The sequence below is a fragment of the Rutilus rutilus genome (assembly GCF_951802725.1).
Source record: "Rutilus rutilus genome assembly, chromosome: 24".
In the NCBI taxonomy this organism is placed as follows: domain Eukaryota; kingdom Metazoa; phylum Chordata; class Actinopteri; order Cypriniformes; family Leuciscidae; genus Rutilus; species Rutilus rutilus.
The window spans coordinates 13,974,540-13,985,699 of NC_140228.1; the positions used below are offsets into that span (position 1 = coordinate 13,974,540).

Sequence of the window (11,160 nt, forward strand, 5' to 3'; positions counted from 1 at the left end):
GATTTAGTAAGTCCTGGCAGTTCGGCTGTTTAGTTTTTAAGCAGAACAATGTAATATGTTAACATATCTAACATCCACATCACCAAGCTTTGTCCTGAGAAACATTAAAAACTAGTGGTTTTCAACCCAGGGCCCACTAGGGAGCCCACAAGATGAATAAAAAGTACTTAATTTAATACTTTTTTTTATTTTTTAGTTTATTAAAATAGTCTAAATTACAAAAGAAAAAAAACAAGATCAAGAATGGAGTTTTATTTTTATTATAATAAAGTAAAAAAAAAAATGAATCGCAGTTAGTTAAATATCAATACTTCCAGTTTCCGTTTAAAAAAATAATTTTAAATACAAGCCTATAATAGCATTTATCAGGGAGCCTTGTGTTGGACAATGAGCAGACTTTGAGTCCAAAAGATTTTAGCCATACAAAAATCAACTGTCTAGGAGCTGTTATGCCCCCACGTGGCCAACGAATTCAATGCATCTTTCGCTTAACACACACTTGATCAAACAAAAATTGACCAAACACACTCTTATAGGTCCAGAAAGTGCTGGTTTGATTTATTTGACCATATGCAAGAATCATGTCTTTATTTATCAACCATAAACAGGAATGGTGAAATCCTTTTACTAGTACAGTAACCTAGTTACGGTCATCCTTAGGTCCTTACAGAGTTTCCTTGATTTTTAAAGGAGTACTTGAGTGGTTCCAATTGTGTGGAACATCTGGTGCACACTGATTGGTTGCACATTATAATTGCCATAAATTTAATCCTATGAATGCAGATGAGATAAAAATGTCTGTGACTGCCTCCAGTGAAAAGGCAGATGAGATAGACAAATAGAAAGCCTACTCCTCCACCGTTTCCTTTTTGCTGGTCTCCTGGCCTTCAAAGATCGGGTACTTGCTTTCCACCTCTGCCCATGTGATGGCACCATTGGCCAGGTCACGAATAATTTCGGGCAACTCGGTAACCTGTAAATAAACAGGTTGTACATGTCAGCAAAATAGTCAACACAAACGCTCACTCAAATGAAATGAAGACACAATTATGATCAACTGCTTTACCTCAGCCCTGATCTGCCTCATGGAGTCACGGTCTCTCAAAGTGGCCGTGTGGGGCGTCTTATTAACGGTGTCAAAATCGATGGTGATCCCGAATGCAACACCGATCTCGTCCGTTCTGGCATAGCGCCTACCAATAGATCCTGAGGAATCATCCACCTTGTGGGAGACACCATTCCTGGTCAGGGCTTCAGCTGTAGAGCGAAGTTATTACAAATATTATTTCGATATCATTGAAGGATTTTTATAAATAAAGTAAGAGATGTTATTACTCACATAATTCTCGGACAAACGGCATAAATTCCTGATTTTGGCTCAATGGAAGGACGGAGCATTTGTATGGTGCAACAGTTGCAGGAAAGCTGAAATACTGAATAGAGAAAGCCGCCAAGTTCATAAATAAAACAAGACAAAAATATTAATAACAGAATATTACAGCATAATGTGTTTACCGTTCTCTGTTCGTCACCCTCTCTGATACGGAATGTGTGCTCAAAGATGGAGTACATGATTCTTCCGATGCCGAAGGAGGGTTCGATCACGTTAGGAACAACCTCCTCAACTGTGGATAAATTAAAGTTTATTTATGTATTTTACATATTCTTGTTGTATGCTGACATAAAAGGTTAGTTTCTGCCTCTTACCATGCAGGGTCTTCTGGAACCTCTTGACATTAACCATGTCCTTGGTGAGTTTGAAAGTCTTGCCCTCAGTCTCAATGGTGAACTCGCTGCAGTGACAGAGGAAACCAATCAGTGAACAGAATCATATTAGTGGGCACTATTGGTTTAAAAAACTATGACATAACTTGATGAGCAAAGTTTTGCCTATTGTAAAAGGAAGCTGGGATGGGACATATCAAAGGGCCTTTTTTAAATAGTCAATAAGAATTTGACTGCATGTAATTCAAAACAGTACCAATATCAAATAAAAATATCCCTTATATTTCAATATTGGACAGGTGAAAACTGTGAACATAATTGCAAAAAACATGTACATTGACTTTAGGACTAAGACAGATAAAAGCCAATAATTTATTTATTTATTATTTATTAATTATTATAAACTTATGCATTACCATTCAAAATTTTGGGGAACAGTTACATTTAAGGAATTAATACTTTTATTCTGCAAGGATGCATTAAATTGATAAAAAGTGACAGAAATGTCTTTATTTCAAATAAATGCTGTTTTTTAAATTACTTTCTATTCATGAAAGAATCGTAAAACATTTATCATGGTTTACACAAAAATATTAAGCAGCTGTTTTCAACTGTGATAAAAAGAAAGAATTTCTTGAGCATCAAATCAGCACATTGAACAATTTCTGAATAATCATATAACACTGAAGACTGGAGTAATGATGCTGTAAAAACATGTTTGTTTGTTTTTTTTTGAAAAAAAGTTATTTTAAATTGTAATAATATTTCACAATTTTACAACTTTTACTGTCATTTTGATAAAAAAAAAAAAATTTTAAATAAAAAAACCTGCCTTTATATTGTGAATCTTCATATTTGGGGGTCATTGACATTAAACATTTTGGTAACACTTTATTTTAAGGTGACGTACAGTAGTTACACGCTACTACATGTACTTACTATAGTAATAACAGTAAATTATGCATAATTACAAGTAACTAACCCTAAACCAAACCCAAACCATAACTCTATAGTAAGTACATATAGTTAACTAATATTACTCAGTACTTATTTGAGTAAGTAGAATGTAACTACGTCACCTTAAAATAAAGTGTTACACTTTATTTTAAGGTGTCTTTGTTACACTGTAATTATACATTTAAGTACTGAGTAATATTAAGTAACTACATGTACTATAGGATTAGGATTTGGTTTAGGGTTAGTTGTGTGTAATTCTGCATAATTTATAGTTATTACTATAGTAAGTACATGTAACAATGACACTGTAAAATTAAGTGTTATCAAATAAAGTGTAACCAAAATTTTGAATACTGTTAAGGGTGACATATTATGCTTCTTTTCATAAGATATAATATAACTATGGTGTCCCCAGAATGTGTCTGTGAAATTTCAGCTCAAAATACCCCCAAGATCATTTATTATAGCCCTTTTTTGGGTGTGTGCAAAAACTCGCCATTTTTGTGTGTCCCTTTAAATGCAAATGAGCTGTGTCTGTGCAGCCAACGACAGAACAGTTTGCATGCTTTGCTCGAACTTTTGCCATTGCGTTAGAACTGGTTACACTGTTGTCGCTTGTGAAAACGAAATGGCGGCGCTGTCGTGGGTGGAAACGTGCAGATTAATGGGCGGTAATATTATAATAAGATCCCCTTCCTTGCAGAGAAAGGCTTATCAAAACAAAGTTACTGGGTTACTGGGTTTCTGGGTTGGTAGATGCACCGGGGACCCGATTACAGCACTTAAACACGGAAAAAGTCAGATTTTCATGATATGTCCCCTTTAATATCGATGATGCTCACCCATTCTCGTTGAGGAGTTTCTCCTGCTCTGTGATATAGCATTCATCACAGATGGCCAGGTACTCCATGGCAAACTTGGCATCCTTCTTATAGGCTTTGCCGATAGCTCCTTTGTTTGGCTCGAACTGGACAACATTTACAACTTTGTGTGAAGCAGTTAAGGAAGGTGACTGAAGACAAACAGAATTAACATTCTGTGCTGAGACATTCAGATCCCAATCAAATGCTTTGACAATTGTAATTAGTAAAGTAATGCAGGAAGTTGAAGGATATGGGTTCCTTCAAGGGTTTCTCAGCAACCAGAGGGACTTTGGTGGCCCGTGCGTGGCACAGAAGATCGTAACAGGAGCGATCAGCACACCCCACAATCTCAATCCACCCCTGAAAAACAGCACGTGCAAACACACAAATAAACACCTATTCTAATGCACAGAAGGTCCTCGAGCAAACACTGTACGTACATAGGAGGTTTTGGTCTCAGCGTCCCAGCAGTCACAGGCATAGTGGGCCATCTCATTGTCCATATGCTGACGGAAACGAAGCTTGTCTTTTGCCACACCCACTTTGACCAGATAAAGGTAGATCCTTCCAATGAAGTAGCCCAAGACGGAGTTGTTGATGATCCCCTATACACAGTACGAATGTTTGTTAGAACAACCGAACTGTTAATTATAATCAGTGCATCATAAATTAGATCTTGACTAACCTGCTCCACTGCATCACCCAGCCTCATTATCTGGGCAGATTGCCCACTAGTCTGAGCTTTGGAGGAGTAAAGCATGATCTGCAGATCAGCAACATTTGAGAACTTGGAATGAACCTTCTCAGTCGGGTCTACAAAGTGCTCAATCTCAGCCATCGTAAACTCTCTATGGAGAGAAACATCACTTCAGTACATTTGAAATCCCAATGGAAACACTTCTGTGTGACAGCAAAACAACCAAAGCGACTTGTGTTCAAAAGGAAATCATAACCCGCACCTGACGCGAATCAAGCCAGAGCGAGGAGAGATCTCATTCCTGAAGGAGTTTCCGATCTGGGCGGCGGCGAATGGCAGCTTCCCCTGGTTGAACTCCAAAAGACGTTTGAAGTTGAGGAAGATTCCCTGAGCGGTTTCTGGCCTTAAATAGCTAAGGAAATAATGTAGCCCCAAGAGTAATGAATCAGTCTTCATACTTTGGGTATTTTAAAATTATAGCATGTAGTCTAGTGGTGCCCAACATACCCTTGCATGTTGCCCCCAGGCCCAATGGAGGTCTGGAACATCAGATTGAATGAGATGGGAGGTGTGAGGTCATTTCCTGTAATGGGAGACTTGACATTGTATTGCACAAACAAATCTGCCAACTCCTGCTGAGTGTAGTTATCCATCTGAAAAAAATTATTATAATAAACAGAACAAATCAATAAATCAAATAAACAAAAGATTACCCTACCCCCCCCCCCCCCCCCCCAAAAAAAAATTCTTGCGGATTCTGTGTGGACATCCCTATTCATGAACGATTATTAAAACATTGCCCAAGTGAGACATACCTGAGTGATGACACTCTCCATCTCAGTTTTCTTATCTGCCGTACATTTTTTGTCACTCATTAATTTCTGTAGATGAGCTAAAAAGCAAAAGACAAGGTATGTATTATTATATAGTAGTAGTATTTATTTTTATTTATTTAATTTCACCACAGGACATATTACTGCCACTATTACTGTATATTTCCTGTATTAAAATGAAATATATTAAAATAAAAACCTTTTTACATTTTGAAATAGAAATTTCCTATTGAAACCATTTAAAGTTAATTGGCTTAAATCACCCTGAAACATTATACTTGCTAATAACTTACAGGTAGGGGCATTTTCATTATAGAGCTTTTTATAAAAAAAAATTAAAAATTAAAAAAAGTTAACTTTGGCAACTTTAAGGAGTCCAGATTTAGGTGCCACAGTTTTTCAAAGAGTATAAACCACTTATTCATTTCAGTCGGTTGGTGGTCTACAGATTATGGAGTCGGACTGGTTCCCTGATAAAGCCTTTGTGATTCTTACAGATCCTATTGTTTTCTTTTACCCCTGAACATCTACAGCATCCATGGAGGAGTCAGATCAGTGGACAACAGAGCTGACCTGAGCCTGATTGTCTCATTGAGCTCAACACAGACGAGCGGTTGTTAATATAAGAAACAACGACAAACCTTTAAGGAGGTGGTCGGCACGGAAACACTCTCCGTTCTTGACATCCTTCACCATGTAGTCGGCAAATTTATCCACATGTCCGGATGTCCTGAAACACGACAAAAGCACTGAATAAGAGTTCCAGAGATGATGCCATGGCAACAGATTGAATGAACAGATTAAAGGTGAATAGAAAGCTGAATGCTCACTTGAGGACGGGCTCTGGTGTAAGCATGGTGCAGTCGATCTCCAGAATCTGCTCCTCCTGGATGAAGTGTTGCCTCCAGACCTGGAGGATATTGTTCTTCAAAGCACATCCGACTGGCCCAAAGTCATACAGCCCACTCACACCTGTCTCACACACAAAAACAAACTATTAGTTGACGATAACAAGCCAATCTTAGTTATTTTTTACTAGTAATGAAGTTATTCAAATATTTATGTGGAGGAATATTGTAAACAATGAAAATACTCACCGCCATAGATAGCAAATGCCTGATCGTAAAAGAAACGTCTTTTTAGAGTGTCTTCCATCTTGGTTCGATCCACAATGTCATCTTTGGGCTGTAAGGCAAGCTCCTGTAAAATTGAAAAAAAGAGACAAATGGACTTATGTAAATAATTTGGATAAGATATACACAACTAAATGAACTCAAAGCAACTTATTCAAGCTAACAATCTTCTGATTATTAAAGACAAAGTGTGTAATGTGTTATTAAACAGAACTGCAAAAATAATGGTGGTTTTCAAACAGGTTTCCAGAACACTTTACCCACCCGCCATTGGTCGGTCATACAGATAGTCCCACCCCTAAACTCACACTATTGGTTGAACCAGTAGAACTAGCTGCTTTCAGACAGATGAGTGCAACAGTCAGGTTCCAAAGGTAAAAATCCCATTATGGTCTCCATAGGGGATTTTTTATTTTTTTTTACTATAACTTACAGTATAAACCCTTAAAGACAACTATTGTGAGCTACGAGGTTGTTAATCGATAAATATATGCTTTTGTTGAAGCCATCTGTTCACATAAATGGTCGTGTTTAACAGCAAAAGTCTTGGTGAAAAACCCACAATTCTGCTAAGAAATCTTCACCAATCAGAGAATCAAAACAAGCACATTGCTTCAAAAGAACTCTCAAGTGCCTGCCCACTCCCATAAAGCACAGCAAATGAAGTAATCAAATATATACATAAAGTAATGATGCTGAAAATTCAGCTTTGCCATCACAGGAATGAATTACATTTTAAAGTATATTAAAACAGAAAACCATTATTTTAAATTGTAATAATATTTCACAATATTACTATTTTTCTGTTTTTTGATCAAATAAATCCTGGCTTGATGAGCATAAGAGACTTCTTTCAAAAAAAAAGAAAAAAAAAGTAATGTTTCCAAATTTTTGACCAGTACCATATGTATGCATATATGTAAGTGTGTATATATATATATATATATACACACACACACACTACTCACAATAAGTTAGGGATATTGTTATTTACATGAGTGCTATTCCTATTTGGTCTGAATTTTAATGAAATAAGTAAAAGTATCCTTTGATATTACTAATAATGAATGAGAAGAAACACCATTTTCATTAGTGTAATATTTATTACCCCAAAAATGTAGACAATAACAAGGGTAGCCCCAAATAACAAAAATTGACAATGTCAGTAGCGGGTGTTTCCACCATTTGCCGCAATGACAGCTTGACAGCGACGTCTCATGCTCCTCACTAGCCTCATGATGTTGTCCTGAGGCAATGCGTTCCACTCTTCCACAAGTGCTGCACGCAGTTCTGCCAGGTCACGTGGGGGTGGGGTACGATCATCCAGTCTCTGCTTCAGCTGGTCCCAAACGTGCTCTATGGGGTTCAGGTCAGGGGACATTGCTGGCCATACCATATGAGGCACTCCGACTTCCTGAAGTCGAGCTGTGACAATTCTGGCACGATGTGGTGGAGCATTATCATCCATGAACAGAAAGTTGGGGGTGTGCTGGCGGAATTGGGGGATGATGATGGGTTCTATGATGTCTCTGAGGTAAGAACGTGCAGTGACTGAGCCATCTACAATAACCAAATCAGTTTTGCGCTGACTGGTGATGCCTGCCCAGACTGTTACACCTCCTCCACCAAAGCTACGGAGCCCCCCTAGTCCCACTTTGTCCAAAAAAAAAAAAAAAAAAACTATCTTGTGGCCTCAAGATAGTACCTCGTGGCCTCAAGTTACTTCAAGGCCTCAAGGCCACGAGTTACTATCTTGAGGCCACGAGATAGTTATAATAATTTTTTTTGACAAAGTGGTTTACTTAGGGGTTACTAAGCTAACCCTGGGGACCATGTTGACCTCGGCGTATTCCTCACCTCGCCTTCTCCAGCAACGCTGATGACCATCATTTCTGTGCAAGGTGACCCGACACTCGTCAGCGTTGCTGGAGAAGGCGAGGTGAGCGATACGCCGAGGTGAGCGATACGCCGAGGTCAACATGGTCCCCAGGGTTAGCTTTGGTGGAGGAGGTGTAACAGTCTGGGCAGGCATCACCAGTCAGCGCAAAACTGATTTGGTTATTGTAGATGGCTCAGTCACTGCACGTTCTTACCTCAGAGACATCATAGAACCCATCATCATCCCCCAATTCCGCCAGCACACCCCCAACTTTCTGTTCATGGATGATAATGCTCCACCACATCGTGCCAGAATTGTCACAGCTCGACTTCAGGAAGTCGGAGTGCCTCATATGGTATGGCCAGCAATGTCCCCTGACCTGAACCCCATAGAGCACGTTTGGGACCAGCTGAAGCAGAGACTGGATGATCGTACCCCACCCCCACGTGACCTGGCAGCACTTGTGGAAGAGTGGAACGCATTGCCTCAGGACAACATCATGAGGCTAGTGAGGAGCATGAGACGTCGCTGTCAAGCTGTCATTGCGGCAAATGGTGGAAACACCCGCTACTGACACTGTCAATTTTTGCTATTTGGGGCTACCCTTGTTATTGTCTACATTTTTGGGGTAATAAATATTACACTAATGAAAATGGTGTTTCTTCTCATTCATTATTAGTAATATCAAAGGATACTTTTACTTATTTCATTAAAATTCAGACCAAATAGGAATAGCACTCATGTAAATAACAATATCCCTAAATTATTGTGAGTAGTGCATACACACACACACAGTACATAAATATAAAACAAAGATAAATAATATCAGAACGTATGCACCTTTAATGTAAAAATTACAACATATGCAATGCCACTGAAAAACCAAACTGACATTTCAGAGAAAAAGAATTCAAAATTAAAATGACAATTTATTTCATTTATTGACACACACACACACACACACACACACACACACACACACACATACATACATACATACTGTACCTCGTAGCTGGTTGGTTTGGTTTGGTTTGTAGCTCTTTAACGAATTTAAAAACAACTCTTTACCAAAGACTTTTTAAGAATCCCTAATGAGAAACATTTATAGAAAAAAACCCTCCTGGAACCAAGCTCGCTGAAAAAGTGTTCACGAACTGTTGCACTCTACAGTCTATGCATATTGAACTGGGATAAAAGAAAAGGTATTGAACCTAATAACTAAACACTTCATATTTTACGGCATACCCACGTTACTTTAAGGAAACATGAAAGACAGAATAACATTTCTCACCTTGGCCTCAAGGGTTCTCTTGCGAGCCTTCAGTTCTGCAACGGCCTTATTGACATCAACGTCAGGAGCATTTTCTCCCTTCAACTTACGCACAAGATCACCCTATGTGGAAAAATAAACAGTTTAGTTTATTACTATGATTAGATATTAGAATACGTATCCATCAACATTTTCCTAGAAATATGCTGAGTTTCGTTTTAACGGTCTGTGTTTTTCCCTCCCACCCTCAGTCTCCACTGGTCTCTGAATGTCAGAATTGCTCGTCTCAAACGTGGCACTGACAGACAGAATCATCCAACAGTACAAACCCGAAACAAAACCACCAAACTGTAATACACTTCCTGAAATATCCCTTTAGCAAAAAAGCATTATGTACTTTTCCATAATAAACCATTTTAACTGTTTTGAATAATATAAAAGGGCCGCATTGCATTCCTAAATGATGTTTCCACCTCGAATAAAAAGCAAATACGTATTTAATGCAATGCATGACAATGTGATATAGTATAATGCTTGTTATTGTGTGTCATTACCTGCTCCTTCACTGCCAGCCTCAAGGGAGCCAGAACCTCTTCAATACTGCCATCCATATTCTGTCCTCCCGTCATCTCCAGCCACGCGCTTCTCTTCTTCTTCTTCTCACACAAACAGCCCGACAGCGAGAGTGCTCTGTTCGGAGGGGAAGCACACAGGCGTATGGGACTGGATCGGACCCTCGGAACAGCGCGGACGGTGGCAATCTGTGTACCGGTCCTGAGGAGGAGTGCTGATGTTGCGCTACGCAGAGACAGCATGGACCGAGAGGAGGAGCAACCACACCGCGGAACTGAATGATGAAATCCTGAAAAATGAGTAAGTGACGGCAGGGATTCAGTTCGACACTTTCGCCATTTCTTTTTGTAATAATGGATTGAGTTTAATTGAAAAATGGCAGATTCGCCACAATCTCTCCGTCTTCGAAAATAAATCGAAATTAAAAAAGTGAAAAGTAATAATAAAAGCCATATTATTTTATAATAAAATAATAAAAATAAATTAAATCCTGCTTTAAATAAATACATTTTTACTAATACATGAAAAATTATAATTAATAATAAATCATTTTAAATAGTAGGCTATTTTATTGACTTCTTGAACGCAACACCTTGTGGAAAAAAAGAAAGAAAAAAAAACAATACACAGAACAATAAAACATACATTACAACGAAGATAACAATTAGAAAACACAATAAAGCTACACAATATAAGTTCAAATCAAGAATATAATTATTCCTCCTTTTTAAAAACTAGAATAATTCACACAATGTCATGACTTAAGAAATAAAGTCAGCTCTTGACATTTGACTCAATTTATGTAATTGTGCGTTACTATTATTAGTGCTATCATATTCTCTACAATACACGGTCTTTTTATTTCAAAGACACGGTGACCTTTTTCTTACTGCAATTCATTCATTGCAGGGTAGCAGTTATCTAATTCCAGTCCATAATAATCCCAGGAATGTTCCAGATCCTGTAACAATTTGTCCTAACATTAATTTCGTGGGTGTCATTGATTTTTGTTTTCAATATTTACTATTGAGATCGATAGATGAATGAATGAACCAATTTTTTTTTTTTAAAGCTTGTTTACACATTATCTTTTACATGCACATGTTATGCATTAACCGATTACCTGCTTTAATGGCAAGGGTAATTTCTCAATTTTTGGCTAGTCTAGATTACCCCTACCCTAACAACAACAACAATTAATCATTACAACATCCACAGAGTATAGCCTAC

The 11,160-nt window shown here is 38.1% G+C and overlaps 1 protein-coding gene across 1 annotated transcript; it reads right to left on the reverse strand.

Moving 5' to 3' along the window:
* Nucleotides 1–530: 530 nt before the first annotated feature.
* On the reverse strand, nt 531–10,253 carry gars1 (glycyl-tRNA synthetase 1). Its single transcript, XM_084398400.1, has 17 exons — nt 9,912–10,253; nt 9,379–9,480; nt 6,173–6,275; nt 5,906–6,047; nt 5,717–5,805; nt 5,058–5,134; nt 4,750–4,895; nt 4,505–4,654; nt 4,231–4,393; nt 3,986–4,150; nt 3,798–3,905; nt 3,525–3,670; nt 1,708–1,793; nt 1,516–1,625; nt 1,340–1,433; nt 1,067–1,257; nt 531–973 (listed from the first exon to the last, which is right to left on the reverse strand). The coding sequence occupies exons 1-17, from the start codon at nt 10,170–10,172 to the stop codon at nt 848–850; spliced, it is 2,259 nt and encodes a 752-aa protein (XP_084254526.1). The 5' UTR covers nt 10,173–10,253; the 3' UTR covers nt 531–847.
* Nucleotides 10,254–11,160: the final 907 nt, after the last annotated feature.

Excerpts from the sequence above, each read along its gene's own strand:
- gars1 (XM_084398400.1), bottom strand. The coding sequence starts at position 10,172 with ATGCTGTCTCTGCGTAGCGCAACATCAGCACTCCTCCTCAGGACCGGT. Across the intron at positions 1,626-1,707 it reads GTTCCAGAAGACCCTGCATG|TTGAGGAGGTTGTTCCTAAC; the intron begins GTAAGAGGCAGA and ends ATTTATCCACAG. Across the intron at positions 974-1,066 it reads TGAGGCAGATCAGGGCTGAG|GTTACCGAGTTGCCCGAAAT; the intron begins GTAAAGCAGTTG and ends GTTTATTTACAG.